The sequence below is a fragment of the Labrus bergylta genome, chromosome 2 (assembly GCF_963930695.1).
Source record: "Labrus bergylta chromosome 2, fLabBer1.1, whole genome shotgun sequence".
In the NCBI taxonomy this organism is placed as follows: domain Eukaryota; kingdom Metazoa; phylum Chordata; class Actinopteri; order Labriformes; family Labridae; genus Labrus; species Labrus bergylta.
This window is the reverse complement of record NC_089196.1, coordinates 23,445,389-23,464,769: the sequence shown is the minus strand read 5'-3', so window position 1 is coordinate 23,464,769 and position 19,381 is coordinate 23,445,389. Positions and strand designations below refer to the sequence as shown.

The following is a 19,381-nucleotide window of genomic DNA, read 5'->3' as shown; positions in this document are numbered from 1 at the left end:
ACAACAATAACATCAATAATGGCGGGATTGACCCCTCGTACTCATCTTTTTTTTTTCTGATACACTCCAGCAGTTTTTCTGACTGACTTGTTTTTCTAATGACCTCCCTGACACAGAAAAGCAGCTACAATGAGTGCATTGTCCAGGATAACCTACATGTCAAGCCTGACTTGCCAGCAACTGCCTGCCAGGGAACCCACAACCAATCAAGTTAGTGTGTATGCTGTTCAGAAAAAAAAGAGGAAATTAAAAAGAGGGGAGCTATATAAATAAAGTTATATTTTTACTTAAGATCAAACAAATAACTAATGCATCATTCATTTCCCTTGTGTACAGCTTCCACACAGACTGTCATCAATTTCATCAATACGTGCGTTCCTGTACTTATTGACGGAGGGGGTTAACTTCTGTTAACATTTGTCTAATTTGATACAAGGAGGGCTTGGGGAACACCCCACTCCCCCTGACCCACCGCCCTTTTCTTTCCCTCCCTTTAATTATCACTGCAGAACCAGGGCTCCTGGACTTCTCGGTGTCTGACTTTTAGAGAAAACAGAGCCATTCACGTGTTGCTTACAGACAGAAATATACGTGAAGACGTGCATCCAAAACCTTCTGATTGATACAGCGCCTTAAAGTTGGACCTTTTACACTTGTTGCCAGACAAAGCATAGCGGATATATTCTAGGCACACTAAATGAGGATTATCATTAAGGAAATTCTTTACTCTTTGCTGATGGAAGTGAGATGAAAAAAAGGACTTCTTAAACCTAACTAGATGCACTAAACGCTGATTTGCTGATTTCTTGTTGAAACGTAACATTTCTCCAGATCACAACTCTTCTACAGGACCCAATCTGTGCCACTTGCTCGTTTGTTCTTACTCTTGTTTCGGTGTTGCGGAAGAGGACAAAACTTTCTCAGGTTCAAGAAGGAAGGTATTCATTACAGGTTATTTTTGAATTGGACAACTATTTTTGGAGAACTCTGGCTGCAGGTCAGTGCGTGGTACCCTAAAAACAACATGGGGATTGTCTTTTGGATGTTTTCTCTTCTGGCTCTTCCAGTACTTCAGTCTGCCAAGATCCTGACTGTCTGTCTAATTGGTGAGTAAAGGAGCTCTTATTGTGAATGGACTCTCTAATAGCTGTAGTAGAGGTGTAACTCTAAGTCTGGTAAGTAGAAAAAAAAGTTATAGAAATGTCTTGTTAAAAGACTTGGTGAAGGAAAGACACTATTAGAGTTTGTAGAGAATTATTATAGTTTGTTGTAAATAAAAAGCGCTACGCTTGGATGAAAAAGTCATTTCTCTGTGATTTTTTCTTCTCTCCTCTCTGCTAGGAGGAAGCCACTACTTGTTATTAGATGAAATTTCTCATAACTTACATCAGCATGGCCATGAGGTCCGCATGCTCTTGCAACTTGGCAACCCTGTCATTACAGGTAAACTGTAAGCACTTACAGACATACACAGATGGATATTTAACAGGACTTTCTTTTCCATCTGTACTTTGTTTTTTAATCTTTCTCATCTGAATGTTGCGCCCAGGTTTCTCCTATGTCGGCCGGGCAGACAGTTACCAAACCAGCACCTGGTCCTTAGGAGAAGAATATATCAAAGAATATAACGGCTGGTTCCTGCAGCAACAAACACAGTTTTTTCTTGGAAGGTATCAAATGCATTAAGGACAATTTCTTATCTAGATTTTGATGTCAGGTAAAACAGATAAACTCTGTAAGCTACTTCATCTTAGTATGACCTTAAATCTGGTTTTTAAAGAAGCATTTTGAGGCATTTTGCCCAAATCAGACTGTAATTGGTCCTTTCTCACTTTTCTCCCCTTTATCTTACTCTCCCATTTTCTTTTCCTCAGGGATACTTTTAATAACTTTCTAAACTTCATGGGCCACCTGTCCTATCAGTGCGACAAGCTTTTAGAGGACAAAGAGATAATACCTTTCTTAAAGAAGGAACGCTACGACATCGCCATCCTTGATGCTTTTAATCCCTGTTCCTTCATCCTGGCACGCAAACTTGGTACATCTGCTGTTTCTCTCACTTTGCTTTATGTCATATTAACTGTCATCCTTTTACTCGTAATATGACCACTGGAAAAAATGTAACCAATACCTTATCACTCCTTTTTTTCTGAGGATTGCAGATTTGTTTGAATTGGGTTTTTTTCAACCACTGTGAATTAATCAGCAGTATCTCTGAAGTTCCATGCACTTTACTTTTAATTTACTGCAGGTGTCAACTACATAGCTTTCTATCCTGGCACTATAAACGGTCCTCTGTCCATTGCTCTCCCAAGTCCAGTCTCCTACATCCCAGTCTTTAGCTCCCAGCTGTCTGACCACATGAGCCTCTGGGGTCGCACAAAAAACCTCTTTTATTCATTCTTGGCCCCCTTGGGTAAGAATAGTGTTACACACAGAAAATGATAATAATCTAAATAGTTTCAACAAGAATAAAACAGATAACGGTATTTTTTAATTTTGTTTTTATTTAAAAGGTCAGGCATGTGTATGGGCAACATTTAAGGAAGTAGCTGAGCGCCACCTTGAGTCAGGCTCACCCCCTGGTGGTCTGGAGGAGTTACATCAGGGAGCTGAACTCTGGGCCTTCAACACTGACTTTTCATTAGAATTCCCGCAGCCACTTATGCCCTACACTGTTCTGGTGGGAGGTCTGCTGAATAAACCTGCGAAGCCTCCAGAACAGGTATCTTCTTACTCTTGATTCACATATGCCTGCTTTCTTTCTTTCATTCCTACTTTCACTTTCTCACTGCCACATCCCTCTGAATGTCTCCTCCTGCCTTCTTTTTTTTTTTTTTTTTTAAACCAAGTTTGTCTAATCCTGCAATACTAAAAACAACATTTTCCTCCACATATTTCCTCCTGCCCATACCCTTTTGCTCCCTCAGGATCTTGAGTTGTGGATCTCCAGTTTTGGAGAGTCAGGTTTTATTGTCGTCACACTGGGATCAATGGTCTCTTCAGTATCTGTGGACCTTCTACTGGAGGAGCTGGTAGCTGGCTTCTCCAGGATCCCACAGGGGGTTCTCTGGAGGTAAGCAAGACACAGTTCATTCAAGGATAACACAATCCTAACAATCTGTGTCACACAAAATGATTTTCCGTATATACAGAAACGGAAAATTGTAAGCTATAAAATTTTCTCCAGTATGTTAAGAAGTAGTAATTTGTTTAAAATAAATTCTTATTTTCAGTTAATCTAAAGACATAAAGGGAAGTTTCGAAACTTGCTGCATTTTGCTTGTAGGTACGACCAAAAACGATGGCCATCTCAGCTGGACAGACCTCCCAACCTCAGGCTGGTGGACTGGCTGCCTCTTAATGACCTGCTGGGTAGGAACAGTCTGCCTCTCTTAACCTTGTTATTTCAGGATAGACTCCTGTCAGACACTGGGGGTTAAGGGATAGAGGGATAGAAAACTGCAGCAGAAGGACACAGTGACTCTGCTGCACTGCAGCACTAGACACTGCTAAATATTTGAAGAAACTGTTACTGTTCAAGTTCTTGCTTTTATTGTCAGATAGACATATTATCTAATCTAGAAGTATAAACAGAGCAACATACAAATGGGAGTGATCACAGACATGCCTTTACCCTGTGTTGTTACTTTATCTGCCTTGTAACATATAGGCTGCAGCATGCTCATGAAGATAATGTGTGTGCATCCCCATGCAGCATCCCCTTGTTAACATGCTTTATGTGGTGTTTTTTATCTACTTTATTTAAACCCTGACCCCAAAAGACCAACCATTGCTCTGTCTTCATTCATTAAGCAATGACATTTTCCTCTATTGTTCTGTTTACCCCAGGACACAAAAAAACACTTCTGTTTATCACCCATGGTGGACAGAACAGCCTGCTCCAGGCAGTGTACCATGCTGTTCCAGTGCTGGCAATCCCTCTGTTTGGGGACCAGTTTGATAATGTTGTGAGGGCTGAAACAAAGGGACTTGGCCTCGCCATCAACCCCACATACGTCACCAGAGAGCTGCTCAGCACCACTATTTGCACATTAATACAGGACAAAGGGTAAGAAGGGGCTATGACTTTATAAAAGCACTTGAGGACAGACATGTGTTGATACACTCCTCTGATTATTTCAAAGTTTTCTCTCATCATTTCATTTTTCTAGGTTCAAGTCTTCAGCTTTGACCCTTAGCAGGATCCACAAATCCCATCCGGTCCCTCCAGCTCTTCGACTGGTCCAGTGGGTGGAGCACATCCTGCACACTGGAGGGGGAAAACATCTAAGGCCAGCATCCCTAGAGCAACAATGGTACCAGAGATACCAGTTTGACTTGATGCTCCTTCTCTCTTTGGGGCTTCTTGGACCTGTAGTGCTCTGCTGGACTTTGTGTAGGAACAAGAACATCAGGGATGAACACAAAAAGACGAAGTAGCAACACTAAACACTTCCTCTTCACTTCAGCTCAGATCCATAACTCAGTTCTTTGAAACTTGTTCTTCTTGGGCTTCTTGTTTTCTTTACCACTAATATGATAGAAAATAAAAAGCTGCAGAAATACAACTTTTAAAAGTTTTTTTTCAGAAAAGTCTCTGCATCTGTCACAAGCAAAGCTGCAAAGTAATACAAAGCAGAATTAAACATTAAAAGGTCTTACATCGAGTACTTTATTGTGTTCCACTTTCCGTGTTAAAAACCTGACTTAAGGGAAATAGCCCTCATGCCAAGTGTTATGCCCTTCACCCTCCAAGCGCCACCATGTCTACCAGACGTCTAATTTGTACCACAGCGCCACATTGTCCAACACCTCTGTGCTGCTTTGACCTGGCTGTGCTGCAAGCAGGGGTGTTAGACAGTACGCACGCAAACACGCACCCCCCAACTAAGCGGCTCTTTTGTGTTGTTGCATATTTCCAAATGGCAGCAAGCCATGTTAGTGTAGATGAATGAAGGTTGAGAATGTTTTAGAGTGCGGCTATGCTTGTCTCACTTGTATGTTAGAGTATGTGTGTGTGTGTGTGTGTGTGTGTGTACAAAGTATGTTGACAGTCAATGAATATACCTGAGTTCTCTTAAATCTGTTCTACCTTCAAGGTTAGTTCCTGCACGTGTGTGTGTGTGTGTTTCTGTTTTGGGCCGCGTTCTGGTCTACTGGCTCTTCAGTTATTAACCACCAGCACCACCTGCAAATCTCAACTCTGACCCCCACTCCCTCCTGTGCTGGTTTCCACTGAGTCTCCTTCCCCTCTCTAAACAAGACACAAAAGCACACAGCAATGTTCACGGTCAGCGCTCCAGCCTCTGTTTGGAGCAGACCAGGCCTTAGCGGACCCCCCCCCTATCCCACCCTCCCCTTCCTCACATCTGTGTTGGGGGTTAGCAGGGAGGAAAATATAGATTAGCAAGGAAATAATGACCAATTAGGATGCCTTGTTCTCTGTCCATTCAGCTGTCCATTCCATCCTTGAGTTTCACATGTCTGTTTGTCTGGCAGTTGCAGGTGCCAGTGAGTCTTCCTCTGTCTCGCACGCAATCCAAAAGAGGCAGTCTGAGCAGCTACAGCATGACACTGGAAAGAAAAGGGAAAAAAAAAACAGACTTAATGAAGCAAATGATGATTACACCAATGAAATCAACACAAGGACAACAACAACAACAAGAACTACAAAGCAGAAAGAAACAATAGCCATAAAAAATAGATGGAGAATACTGGGTACTACAATGTGCCGCTTTTGGCACTTTTAACCTGGACTGGATTCCATCTAATTAACAGTCGGTTTAAATCTGAATTATAGTCTATCTTATTAAAAAAATATAAATCTAACAACTCTGAACAAAGGTTCAACTTTGGGTTTCTTGCAGTGAAAAGTTAAAATACATTTTCTAAATTATAACCACATAATTATTACTTCTCAGTGACATAAACAAATATATATTTATTTAAAAAATAAAATGCAAGTGGCAAATAATGTTAATGTTTTAAAAGTTTCGTTTTTTAAACGTTGACATCTGATGTCTTATTTTGAAGTTGTTTGTGTACACTTAGGTAGAATGTTGGAGCTGGCATTAAGAGTTGATCTCATGGCGTTAGAGTCATAACACAATGCTTGTTACTTTGGAGTTAGTTGTAATAAGTTCAATGATTGAGTGTCAAAAGATTGGATCAGTACAATGTCAAGTGTAAAGAGTGATACATTAATCTGATGGATCTTATGGAAACCTTTTCTATTAGTTGGTGTTAAAGATGTTAACACACTAGTGTACTGAATGTAATGTATTTGCTGTTTGTGGGAAAGTGCCCCATCTAGTGACCTGATAAAGAGACTACAAGATGGACTTCTTGCCTAAGAAAAGCAAAACTTCCTGGACAAAAGGTTCTCATTGTAAAAGTACTAAGAGCAAAAGTTGAAGCTAATAAACTGGCATAGGCATACCAATGTTTAAAAGCGACAGTTTGTGCAAACATACTATTTTATTCTGCTTTATTTAAAATGGTATTCTGTACTTTTGTACATTAGACATTACTCTAAAAAAGACACTTGGTTTGGTACATTTTTTATAATGGATTAAATTGTGCAAACACCTCTGAAAATCTTTGTTATGGTTTCATTTACTGAAGTAATTTGTTTGAGTGATTTAGTTTTAGCACGCTGCAGTGACTAAAAGTGTATGATGAAGTGACAAAGATATACAATTCATACATATGGCTAACTATACAAGAATGCTACACAAAAGCCACATTTATTTTTTATTAAAGTTGAACTTTTTTAAAGAATATGTCTTTTTAAAGTGTCAGCTGTAACGAGGGGAGGGGGGGGCACAATGTAATTTGTTGATTTGCTCATTAAATAACCATGACACACACAAATGTGATTGGTCGAGATGCTGTTCTTCTAATTGGTCAGTGTTGACGGTGTGGGCGTGACCTAACGTCAATGTTTTTGTAGCTCGCTTTCCGCGTATGTAACCAAGGTCTGTGCAATGTGATTTCTTGACATTGATTTGTTTTCATATCGCTAACCCGCCGTTTTTTTCCCCCACCACATTATGCACCAGCCTTTCACATGGGGGGAAAATAGAAGGTGAAACACGGAGGAAACCGAGGAAAAAGCCGGGATGGCGGGCGCCTTTGGCTTCAAAGGCTGCCAGAAAATTCGAGGTCCGCAGCTGAGAAATCTGCTGGAGGCGAAGGACTTCATCCTCTTCGACTGCGACGGGGTCCTGTGGCACGGAGAGAAGGCGATAACCGGGGCGGTGAAGGTGGTGAATTCGTTGATACGGAACGGAAAAAACGTAGTGTTCGTCACCAACAACTGCACCAGGCCCAGGGAGAATTATGTGCACAAGTTCTACCGGCTGGGCTTCACCGACGTGATACTGGAGCAGATCTTCAGCTCGTCGTACTGCTCGGCTCTCTACCTGAGAGACGTCGTCAAGGTCCACGGCCAGGTGTTCGTCATGGGCTGCGACGGACTGCGCAGAGAGCTGCAGGAGGCGGGCATCCCCTGTGTGGAGGAGGCGGACGAGCCGGACGCGACCATCTACAACTGCGACCTGGCTCCGGATGTTAAAGCGGTGCTGGTGGGACATGATGACAAACTGACTTTTCTCAAACTGGCTAAAGCCTCGTGCTACCTGAAGGACCCGGACTGTCTGTTCCTGGCCACCGACAACGACCCCTGGCATCCCCTGTCAGGTGGACGGATACTCCCAGGTAATATGGTGACAGTGAAGTTCTAGTGTAACACGCCCGTTTGGTGAAATGAGTTTCAACCATGGATTGATGTTTGCACGGGACCACAGTGCATGCTCAGTAATCTAATGTGTCCCTAAGGTGTCCCTAAGGTGTCCCTTTATGAGCATTTCTCATTTAGTTCATTATACAGCATCAAATAAAATTGAATACATGACCTTCAGTAAAACTATTGAGGTTTGACAGTAGTTCTGCTGCAGTTAACAAATCAAAGATTATCTTATGAAGTCCTGCTTCTTAACTCCCCTTTCTGGTCCATAAACAAAAAAAGTCACCATCTGTGTTCACCTCCACGAATTAACCAAGAATAGGTGAATAGTTTGATAGTTGTGTGGACAAAAACGATTGCCACTTGTCTTACTCTTCTGTTGTGAAGGGTAGAAGCTTCCTTATTCACAGCCTAAACCGTACGCTCACCAACCAGTCCAATGTTAAATTCTGGTTTCCTACTCGCCTCCGCTTTGGGAATTTTTTCAGGTATTATTATACAATATTCTATCTTCCATAAAGCCTTAAGATTGGTCGATTAGGGTTTCCAAGGGGTCTTAAGACGCTCAGCTATGATTGAATTGGCCTTGGTTCAAGTCCAGCCTCGCCATCCCAGATCGCCAATGTCAAATAAAGACTAAAGTTCTCCCACAAACATTTAAGATAAAGCGAGAGTTTCTCAAATCTTTGGCCGTATAGTTTGCTTTTAATCTTTTTTTTTTTGAATAATTTACACACAGTTAATGAGTCATTCGCCGTCCTGTGGAAGTGTGAGGCCTTATTGTACGACCTCCAGTTTTTCCCACCAGGTTCAAGAACCTGCAATTTGATTCTCATGTTACTGAAATAAATAGAAATCAGTGGAACTGCTGCTGCAGTGACAAGTTTCACATTACTGCTACTGACATGAAAGGGTTTGTGGAGAGGATGTCTGCTTGGATCAACTTAAATCTAACCTTGCTCTTATCTTTATCCGGGGCAGGCTCCGGATCCCTCACTGCAGCCTTGGAGGTGGCCTCGGGCAGGAAGGCCACAGTGATCGGCAAACCCAGCCGCTTCATGTTCGAGTGTATCTCCAGTCAGTTCAGGGGGGTGGATCCCGCGCAGTGCCTGATGATCGGGGACCGCCTGGAGGTAGACATGCTGTTTGGTTTCAACTGCGGCCTCGACACCATGCTCACCCTCACCGGTGTGTCTCAGATAGAGGACGCCCAGCAGTACAGGAATAGTGAGGTCACCACCAACCACAACCTGGTGCCCGACTACGTGGTCGACACCATCGCTGATTTCTTACCTGCGTTTGAGGAACTAGACGAACAGAGCAATTGACCAGTCCTTTGCCTCCTGATTGCTTCTACTTCATTTCAAGTGCAATGTTTAGTCTGCCGTTTGCAAAAAAGAAAATAAGTCCCAAACCGACACTTTGACACAAAAACTTTGAATGCTCCCGAATATCAAGGCGCTGTTCATGTTGTGACCGAGACGCGTCCTTGTAGTAATTAATCCAGTGCATACCTCAGTGTTTCTTCTTGTGTTGTGCTCATTTGTGTCTTGAAAGTTCCTTGTTGCTGTAAGTCTTTCTATCAATATGAGTATACTGCACCTTCATGTTTGGTATTGGGTTTTCAACATCCAGAGGTATTTTTGTAAAGCCATGAATTGCTCCGTGACAGCATTCATGTGTTTAGGAGCAGGTTGCTTAAATCTTTGCCGAAAGGCAGACTTAGAGACATGTACTTCAAAAACGCACAACTGTTTTCTTAAGTGTTAGCCTGAGTGTGACTTCTCCTTCATTAAGAGAAGAACAAAAACACTGTGCGAGCTCTTGTCAGCTCTGGTAGAAACTAAGAGGACAATCTGCCAGTCAGAGAGGTTGAAGTGTGTATTCACTTTTGGCCTTTCTGTCATGTCTGTACTACGTGTGCCGATTATTCATCGAAGTACGAAACAGCTTAGTAAATCCCATAGTTAGAAAGGTAGTGACACATTAATGGTGGCTGGTCATTCTGCACTGTTGTGGAACTTCAATGTTGTAACGTTTACCATATAAAGCATGCCAGCAACGGTATCAACAATAAACAACTAAAACTTCAACCTTCATGTTTCTTTCTTTCTTTCTTCTTCTCGTTGTCCGTTTATTCTGCATCTTCATTCAGCACGATATGAACACCACAATCAAAAGACAATTCTCTTTTAATATTTTAAATGCAGTAGTTCACATAAAGTCGACACCATCTTTGCTACGTGCCCTTGTGAATTGATATACCTCGATAGTGTTGGCAGTTTATTGCAGGAAAAGATGTGACAATAAAGCAATAATTTACCTCAATCATTCATTAGTTGCGGGTGTTGTGGTTCTAAAAGAGAAACTCAAACCAATTTAAAATCTCAATATGTGAAGGTTACCAGAACATGAAACCACAGTTAACCCCAAGACAGATCTTTAAAGAATGATTATACTACAGTAAAGTCAATCTGGGAAAAACTGGGAGGCTAATTTAGTTTCTTACGACTTCTGTAACAGAATAAAGACGTCCCTTAAGTACAAACTTAAAATACATTAACGTGTAAAAATAAACATATAGTAGCATTTTAACAGGATTTCTGTAATAGTTTATTCTACATCATGTCTCATGTGGCATTAGGTTCTCTGTGCTGAGGAACAGAATGAAACACATACGGATCTCCAACTGAAAAGGACTTTGGCTGCAGTGAGTCGTGTCTCGTTACTCTGGTCCACCGCGCTGCAGCAAAGAGACAACACAGGAAACAGATCAGTAAACAGAAGCTTTCATCTACCAACAGGAAATATATGACATAGCACATGAACTCGTCCAATTTAATTCTGGATAACTGTTTTTGTAACAAGATTTGAAATGTTGAGATGATTAGGATGCATAGTTTAGACCCAAAAGTGGGTCACAGAACCGTTTTTAGTGGGACGCGAATGTGTGCCTGGAATAAAAAGTCTATAAATTGATTTTGAACACATTTGTTTGTACCGTCTGAGGACAAAACTGCACCATATGTCATTAAATAACTCTGATTGGTTGAAAAATAGTAACATTTCTGTGCAGTGTTGGGGGGCGGCGACATGAACACAACACAAAATGTTCAGGAAAATTCAGAATGGCTGCACAGGAGGAAGAAATGTCCTTTACATCTTGACTGGTGCACATGTACACAAAAAAGAAGCGTCACAGTCTTTGGTTAATACTGTGAATATGTGTGATTACACAGAGCACTGATGTGAGGGAAAAAACTGTTTAGGTACAGACTTTGTCGCTTCGTCCGCCATCTTGGATTTCCTTAGTGTCTTATTTAAGTCATGTCTTGCCTGACCTGCCACCTGACCTGCCACCTGACCTGCCACCTGACCTGCCACCTGACCTGCCATCTGACCTGCCACCTGACCTGCCACCTGACCTGCCACCTCCCCTTCTTACAAAACAGTTGAACTTTACCTACAGCTCAAAGGCGACTGTTAGAATCTGGAACCGTTTTAAGGCCAAAGCTGACTATGCAGGTTTATCTTCCACCAAGGACGAAGGTTATCTCCTAACTGATACCAAATGAGACGTCAAAAAACGTTTCGCCATTCTCCACCTTACAACATCCAGCCCTTCATTTTGCTTTGAACAGGTTGCCGTGTCAGTAAAATGTTCTGTGTTTAATCTTGAGATGCACTTTTGACCTCTCACCTGGATGAATTCCATTTCGTTTTCTGTCAGCGGCCTCCTGCGGTACCTCGCAGTGAGTAGCTGAATAGAGGCCAGGGTGTCCGGCGTGCCAGGTACTGGGGTCAAAGGTACATGAGATCTTGATATCTGAGGGGGTGCTGCAGCTGGAGGGGAGGCTTGAGCGTTGTGCGGTGCTAAATTTACTGCTATTGACTTCAATGCTTCTTGGGCTGGAAGGAGGAGGAAAAAGATTCCATTACTGAGACTGAGAGAAGCAGAGATGGAATTACAAATAACGAATTTGATGGTTTCCTCATGTTTCAGAATATAACCTAATATGTAGGAATAGGTTCAGATTCAAATAACAGTTGCTAAAGTAAGTTGTGTATCTCCAGTTTTTGGATACATTAACTTGACATTTGAGATGTGGACATGAAACAATAGGACAAAGGTCTTCCAGTTTCATCACCCAGAGGTCTTTTCTTTATTTAGGTCATCATATGTGAATCATTGACTTTCTTCATACTTACCATTGGGCTTTGGGAGGTCTTGCCTTTTGGGGAACTTGATCAGAGGAGCGTGAGGCCGAATCGCCTGCAACACACACTTAAATTAAACAGCTGTGTGAAATGGAGTATTGTGTGATGTTTAAGGGTCAGTTTACCCCCAAAAACCAAAGAAAACAGATTTCCCTCGTTCCTCAAAAGGGTTTTAAGCCATGAAGGTTATTTTATTTTCTCTGTTTGTGGTGTTCAAAGTGTATAAAACTGATAATGTAAAAGCAAGTTTTCTTTACACCAAACTTTTCTCAGGATATTTTACAACAGAGCGTGGACAGGTTTAACATTCTTCGGGACGTGCCAGCATGGTCACCCGGGTAACTGACACATGAAACTTTATCATATTCATCAAAAAGCACATCACTGTTGACCAGTTCAACAGTAAAAACAAAGAAAGCACCAGAGTGACAACAGTTAACCATTAAAGGGTCACCGGCACGGACCAAGTCTGGAAATTGGTCTGATGGCTGGAGAGGAGCCAGTCCACCTCCTGAGCACTCTGAGACCTCTCCATCAGTGCATGTCCATAGGATCCTGTTTGTGCATGTTTGTGTTCATGTTCATTAGACAGAGAGTAAAACTGAATTTCCCCTTGTGGGATTAATAAAGGATAAATTATTATTATTATTATTAAACCATCAAAAAAACTTAGAAACAAACTGAATTAATTATGCTTTATAAGATAACATCAGGTGAAACATACATACATAGTTTTTAGACACACAATAAGCTTTTAAAGATACACTTTTCTGCTTTTTTTTAATATTATTAATTAATATTAACTATTAAAGCAAATTTAATATATTTTTTGGACTGAAAAAAACAAAAACAAGTAACATTTTAAGACATAACTTTGGTTTAAGACACACTCAAAGACAACTGTCACACAGCTCGAGACTCAAAGCATTCAAAATGATTAATGGATTATTAAAATTCATTGTGAAGACGTAATCCACACAAACATTGTTTACATTTTCTACAGGCTGCTCAAATCTACAATGAAAATTACAATATTAACCCGAAATATTTGACAGAAATATGTAAACACTGATTGAATGGCTGATGTCGACTGTGTGTTTCCTTTCCTGCAGCTTTGTTAAATTTAGCTTTGGGCAAAGTTAACGACCTCATGAACAGACGATGGACATTCACTTAGTTTGTAAAATACATGTTTCGCTGATTTCTGAATAAAATAAAAACACATCACATTCCTGTGTGGCTTCCGGTGAAACAAGGACATCAACAAGGGTAACTCCTGTTTTAAAGCTGTGACACACCCAGGTGCCTTACTCCTTTACGTCATCGGAAAAAAAATGAGGGAGGCGACATTGTTTACCCTCCGAAATTCATCATATCTCATCACGACTGTAGCTGGAGTTATTAAAACATGTAAAGAGCAAAGTTACCTGGATAACTCGGGCTGTCGGAGCTGCCATTTTGGAGCTGACTTTGCTCCCCATGACGACCTCACGTTTCCTTCCGGTATTGAAAAAAAAAGAAGCTCCTTGTAGTTACTGAAAGACACCACCAGATGGCGCCATTGTTATTCTACACAGTAAAGTCTATAGCATAAAAAAAGCGGTCCAGAGGATGCTGGTTATGGTGCAGACATACATCTCATCACATACAAATGAACGACACCAGTGGATGGTGAATTTAAATAACACAGCAGGTATTATTAATCTGCAAAACACGTGTGTACAAGACTTTATAAGGTTAGTTCATTAAATATATGACATTATTTGCTAAATCTTACTTAAAAGTCGTTACCTGTTTCTGTCGGCGGTCGACAGATGTGCTTGTCCCAGTGAGTGTCCTTTAATGGTAAATGTTCAGGCCATACTCCAGCCTTAAGTTAGCCTCCTGTCACAAAAGGGCATACACAAACAGAGAAATAAAAGACCTTAATCCGCTACTAAGCAAAACAATTCGAGGTCGAGGACAGCACCTAAATGCATTTATTCCTTTTAAATCAATTATTAAGAAATAGTATTTCCTGTGAGATAATAGAACATTTCAAAACAAGACTTCTGTGCTAGGCAAAGGCAGATATCATACCCCCACTAGCCTTAAATCCACTCCACCTTGTAAAAAAACAGATAACAGATATCCTGGTCATGTGGTCAAGACTTGTCCAATCCAAAAGACGAGGAACCAACAGAGATCTTTTGTGACTGAAGATGTGTCACCAAAATAAAATGTACATCCACCTCTTTAAATAAATCTAATGCACGAAACTCTCGATGCTGCACTAAACACATATCGCATCTTTAAAATAAATTGATGGATTTTCCGGATAGACAATGAACGAACCAACAAAAATAATACGCAATTAAATCAGAATGAGGGGAACATTACTATTTATAGGCCAATGTTTAATTCGTTATTGCCCCAATAGACACATTTGCAAAAGAAGCGTATTTTATAATAGTGCCCCTTTAATAGAGGGTACAACACTATGAACAGAGAAAGATCAAGAGCATGTATTGTGGGTTATTAAGTGGAGTCAATTAATAAAACACCAAAAGAAACTGTTTACGTAGTCGTAGCTTGTTTTCGTAACTGCTAGCTGGTGGAGCATCTTTACTTGTAAGGATCTTTGTAGCCAATGTCAAGAATACTGGTCATAGTATGTGAACAGGGCCATCTGCTGGATTAAAGGGTGTATCATCCCTTTCCATATGGACCTACGGGTCTGAAATAAAATATAAAGTAAAGTATAAAATATATAAAATCTCGAAACCTTGAACAACAATGGGTTTCATTCTAATGGCATATATGATATTATGTTTTGGAGATTGTGAGAGCCAGTTGCATGTTATTCATGCAGTCCAAATATGCTGTTCACAATAATACCAGCTGCAGAGCTCAATTATAAAGGATTGGTTAATTTAAGGTCAGGCTGTAGCTCATTGCATTGATGCTCTATTTCAAAATGTTCAAGTCTTTATTATTTTTGCTTATTGTAGTGTATTGCTAAGTTTCTCCAGAAAATATTCTTTACAGTGTACATGGCCCAATGGTAATCTTTTCTCCACAGAGAAAATTATAGAGCAGAGATAGAAAACACCTTTAACCTCCACAACACCATCCAGACACCCATCCACACAAGAAATATACCAACAATCAAATGATCACATTTTTTCAGATCTTATTTTATTAAACAAACTGGTCCATGGAAAGTAAAAAGGTCCCGACCTCAAGATGGGCCGACTCTTCACTTGAAACATGACTGGCTTCTCATAAACTACAGTTTAACCATCAACACATGCACAGAACAGATGCAGTCTCAAGTGAAGATTTAGCCTCTAACATTATGTTTGTTAGGTGCAGCTCAGTATGCAGACAGTGCACACCTCTGTGTAGCATTAGTAGCTGCACTGCATGGCTGTTTGACTCAGTCTGAAGGAGACAGACTGGCTCACTGGTTCTTTGTTCTGTCGAACAGCTGCTTGAGTTGGTCCTTAGAGGTGGCCTCTTTCTGCTGCAAAAGATCAGTGTGGCCCTTGGTGACACCCCAGCCATCAGGGAGAGAAAGGGAGGGACACAGGGGACGACCAGAGGCTGGCTTCAGGGTTTCCCAGTAGTCACGGCGGGCTCTGCAAGAGACAAAAAGACCAGAAAACACATATTACGACATGCTGGTGCTAAAGACAGTTGTTTGTATGACTAAGTTTGGTGTGTATTTTTGGTGTTCATTGACAAATATAAAGTTGCTTCTGACCTGGCTCTGACCCAGGGCTTGGTGTGCATCTCCAGACCAGCACCCCAGTTTCCATGTTTCTCTGATGCAGCGGGGAGGCAGCCTCTCTCTGTTGCCAGCTCCTCTGCCACAGCCCTGATGTGATAAGGCTCAAACCCACAGCAGCCCCCGATGAAGCGGATGCCAGCATTGAAGGCCTCCCTGGCGTACTTGTGCATGTCCCAGCGGGTCAGGATCCTGGGCTCCAGACCTGAAGGAAGATTCATTCTTAATATGCTAAACTGTGACTTGATTTGAAGTGTATTTTGTAGTTTGGACTTGGAGCGATTATCTAACAAAAAGTCAAATGTTAATCTCTCTCTCTCTTTGTTGTTGTTGATGAAGCTTTATCCCTAGTGTTTATCTTATTCAACTTTTCTTAATGATTTTAATTTGTTAATTTCTAACATTTTATTGTTTATACTCTTTTAACTTTTACTCAAAATTGTATCTACTATTGTCAATTATTTTCTACATGTTTGTTCTATATGTGAAGCACTTAAGGCTGAATGTTTCAATGTTTGATGTTTAAATACAACACAGTATATGATTACCGAAGGGGAATTCTGGCAGATCGATGAATCCCTGACAGCTGCAGTCGGGTGTGTGGTAAGCCAATGGCTGCACCATGTAGTGAGCCTTCAGCCCGGCTGCCTCCACTCCCTCCTTCATCATCTTGACAGCTTTCACGCAGGTCATGGGGTCAAAGTGACAGTTGACTCCCACGATCTGGGCACCTACAGGAGAGCATGCATTGGTGTGAGCTGACTGATACAGATAAGCACCGAAAGAGCACAAACTGTGGTTTGCAGTTGGGTTAGTTGAATTGACTGATTACCTTGTATATCCAAACATTTTAGTGACTCAGCAGAACAATTATTGGACAAACGTTTGGAAAGTCCCAGTAATGAACCTACTTCATTAGAGTCAGACAGCTGATGTGTCTTATCTCATGTCAACTGGCTGTAAATCCTACCCTTGTCATCTTAGTCACAAAGAGGTTATGTCAGGACAAGATGAGACATTTAAAAAAATATTCAACGTAAATCTTACTTTCAATTTTCATATTCTAAAAGAATGTTTAAGGTATGGTTACGTTGATAAAAGCTATGGTCATGGCTTTATCAGAGAACACTGAACCCACCAGCTTTGACAAGTCTGACCGCACAGTCTCCAGGAGAGACACCGTGCATGTCTCCATCTGGTCCAATGCACAGACAGGCGGCCACAGGTTTCCCTGTCTCCTTCAGCGCCTCCACAGCCCACACGGCCTCTTCAACATGCTCAAAGTACTGCAAGACACAGATAAAAAACACTTCAGTCAAACATACACTAGAAAAAAAAAAAAAAAAAAGGAATGAACTCAGTGGCCTCTGTTGTTAAATTTAAGTTTTCAATCTCTACCTCAGCAATCAGGAAGTCCACGTCTTTCCTGATGAACACGTCCAGCTGCTTCTTAAAGATGGCCTTCACCTCTGTCTCGCTCTTGCAGCTCAGGTAGGAAGGAGTCTGACACACTCCACCTGCTACCAGAGCGTCGCCTTCATTGGCAACCTCACGGGCCAAGTCGCAGGCGGCCTCGTTGATCTGAGCTCCCTGCAGAATAAAGACAAAACATAAAACATGAAAAACAAATCTCGCAAAACCTGTTGAACAAGTGAGAGAATATCAGGAAAAATATGACTTCCAGTTTATCGGATATTCCTACGAATATTTATTTAATGATATCTTTGTGCTTAAAATGCATTGATGAGGGAATTGCACGTCTCTTTTCTTTGCACTGCTACTCACAGTGAAGGTGAGCTTGTTGCCCCTGTTCTCCAGTTTGTCATCACTGGCATAGAAGGTGAAGGTCTGCATGACATTAGACCCAGCCCTCAGGAACTCTCTGTGCAGCTGACGCACTGAAAAAACCCCCCCACATAACACAGGTAAACATACAAGGAAATCCCTCTGCAACACTACAACAACAAGGTGTGCTGCAAGAATCACCACGCAGAGGATAACGAAGAAGCCATTTTTGCTAGTAAAATACGAGTAGTCGCACAGCTTGTTCTTACCTGCTTCAGGGTGCTCTGAGGCAGCTTCAGGCGTCCAGGGCCCGGCCTTCACGTAGCCTCTCTTCTCCAGGGCAAACACGAAGCCTCCATCACCAATCACAACCTCTCCAGCGTCAAGACGCTCCAACACTCCCTGTGATAATGCATCAATACAAGCTCAATATTATTAGAAGAATTAGAAGACAGAAGAATGAAGAAACGAGTTCAAATTTGTATCTACACCTCGTGCATTGTGACTTCCCAAGTCCAGTGCCACACCCCAACCCCCCCCCCCCCCCCAACCCCCCCCCCCCCCCCCCAACTGCTTCTCCCATTGACTCAGAGTCATCAAGACAGCAACACATGTCTGAGAACAGCTGCAATGCTCAGAATGACTTATTGACCTGCACCCCTTGATTTTAAAACGCCTGCTGGTCAAAGAGTAACGTTTAACTTTATCTAAGCATTTAACTTATCTCAGTCTTAAATGAATATATCTAAATTCAATCTTTAAGTTTAAAATGGTTAAACTGACAAATTACTGTGATAGGTCTCATCAATCTGCACTAGAACTGGATATTTATAATGTTGTTTTTTTATTGACAGACTTTTTGAGTGTGAGAAAATCTCCACCTGGCACGAACCTCCTCTCAAGGTTTCTCCACCGAGAGTCGGATTTAAGACGAGGTCTCTATGCAAAAATAATCGGTCTTTCAAATTAAAAACTTTGAAGCTTGTTTCCTTATGATGCAAATCTAATAGTTTTCATATTTTTGAAAGCATTTCATAATGAAATATGCAAAACATACATTCTAATTCTTTTTTTCTAATACTTAATATCTATTTGCGTCCTGTGCATTGGGATGGATGAAAAACTCTCAGCCTCAAATATCTCAAAACCTGGGCCAAAAAAGCCACATCTTTTTGCATGGTTAGGAAATGTGTGGATAATAAGAAAAACTGTTTGTAAATTTGCTTCACCTGTTACACTTAATTACTTTTATATTCCAATGAGCTCATAGAGTTTGGAGCTGATGCATCTTTAAAAACTTAGCATCCTGCCACTACAATTCTACATTCTACAAAACTACAAGTTATGATAATTCATAAGGTGGATATATTTCACAGCAAAGTCCAGATAGCATACCGCTTCTTTTCACAAAACTCCACACATACCTTCTTTCCTGGTGCCATAATCCTGCAGCTGTGTGGACCCCTGACTGCTCAGACTTTGAGAAACTGAAGCAACATTAGAGTGGAGCAGAGGGCCACTATAAATCTCTCTGAAGTAGGGGAGGGGTCTGAGGAAGAGACGTGCTGATTGGCAAGAAGCGAGTTATACAACTGCAATGTTCACTCCCTCACCTCCCCTCTCTCACTGAATGAGAGTATTGTGGGTTTTTGCTACTGGTTGGATCCAGATTAATTATGGTTGTCGGTGAGTTTGACCCTCTTCCTGTTTGTTTGTGGGTTACTTTTTTTTTTTTGGACCTTGAATAGACAGATTCATAAACTTGATAGTGGAACTAAAAAGGATCAAATCACTTCTGAATCAATGCATAAGTGAATGTTTGGTTACATTTATCCATTAGTGAAGACACAAAATTCCCT

The 19,381-nt window shown here is 41.2% G+C and overlaps 4 protein-coding genes across 8 annotated transcripts; 2 read left to right on the top strand and 2 right to left on the bottom strand.

Moving 5' to 3' along the window:
• Nucleotides 1–60: 60 nt before the first annotated feature.
• Nucleotides 61–6,798, top strand: LOC114920996 (UDP-glucuronosyltransferase 3A1). Of its 2 annotated transcripts, XM_065949518.1 has the most exons (11): nt 61–1,106; nt 1,342–1,443; nt 1,550–1,670; nt 1,875–2,038; nt 2,252–2,416; nt 2,517–2,725; nt 2,931–3,076; nt 3,290–3,375; nt 3,853–4,072; nt 4,176–4,319; nt 5,503–6,798. In XM_065949518.1, exons 1-11 carry the CDS (start codon nt 1,025–1,027, stop codon nt 5,516–5,518), a joined length of 1,455 nt encoding a protein of 484 aa, XP_065805590.1. In that variant the 5' UTR covers nt 61–1,024; the 3' UTR covers nt 5,519–6,798. The 2 variants fall into 2 exon arrangements, with proteins under 2 accessions (XP_065805590.1, XP_065805586.1); XM_065949514.1 differs by lacking the exon at nt 5,503–6,798 and having other exon boundaries at nt 4,176–4,661.
• A 170-nt stretch (nt 6,799–6,968) lies between these two features.
• pdxp (pyridoxal (pyridoxine, vitamin B6) phosphatase) lies at nt 6,969–9,843 on the top strand. The gene is made up of 2 exons (XM_020647458.3): nt 6,969–7,722; nt 8,732–9,843. Exons 1-2 carry the CDS (start codon nt 7,125–7,127, stop codon nt 9,076–9,078), a joined length of 945 nt encoding a protein of 314 aa, XP_020503114.1. The 5' UTR covers nt 6,969–7,124; the 3' UTR covers nt 9,079–9,843.
• An 81-nt stretch (nt 9,844–9,924) lies between these two features.
• kgd4 (alpha-ketoglutarate dehydrogenase subunit 4) lies at nt 9,925–14,041 on the bottom strand. 4 transcript variants are annotated; one of them, XM_065949550.1, is made up of 5 exons: nt 13,760–14,041; nt 13,396–13,503; nt 11,960–12,035; nt 11,451–11,659; nt 9,925–10,493 (listed from the first exon to the last, which is right to left on the bottom strand). In XM_065949550.1, the coding sequence occupies exons 2-5, from the start codon at nt 13,447–13,449 to the stop codon at nt 10,476–10,478; spliced, it is 357 nt and encodes a 118-aa protein (XP_065805622.1). In that variant the 5' UTR covers nt 13,450–13,503; nt 13,760–14,041; the 3' UTR covers nt 9,925–10,475. The 4 variants fall into 4 exon arrangements, with proteins under 4 accessions (XP_065805622.1, XP_020503117.1, XP_065805617.1 ...); XM_020647461.2 differs by having other exon boundaries at nt 11,960–12,023; XM_065949545.1 differs by having other exon boundaries at nt 13,396–13,465.
• Nucleotides 14,042–15,123: 1,082 nt separating this feature from the next.
• Nucleotides 15,124–19,098, bottom strand: LOC109994238 (betaine--homocysteine S-methyltransferase 1-like). The gene is made up of 8 exons (XM_065949526.1): nt 18,947–19,098; nt 17,792–17,924; nt 17,523–17,635; nt 17,136–17,327; nt 16,876–17,023; nt 16,286–16,468; nt 15,714–15,942; nt 15,124–15,588 (listed from the first exon to the last, which is right to left on the bottom strand). Exons 1-8 carry the CDS (start codon nt 18,962–18,964, stop codon nt 15,411–15,413), a joined length of 1,194 nt encoding a protein of 397 aa, XP_065805598.1. The 5' UTR covers nt 18,965–19,098; the 3' UTR covers nt 15,124–15,410.
• Nucleotides 19,099–19,381: the final 283 nt, after the last annotated feature.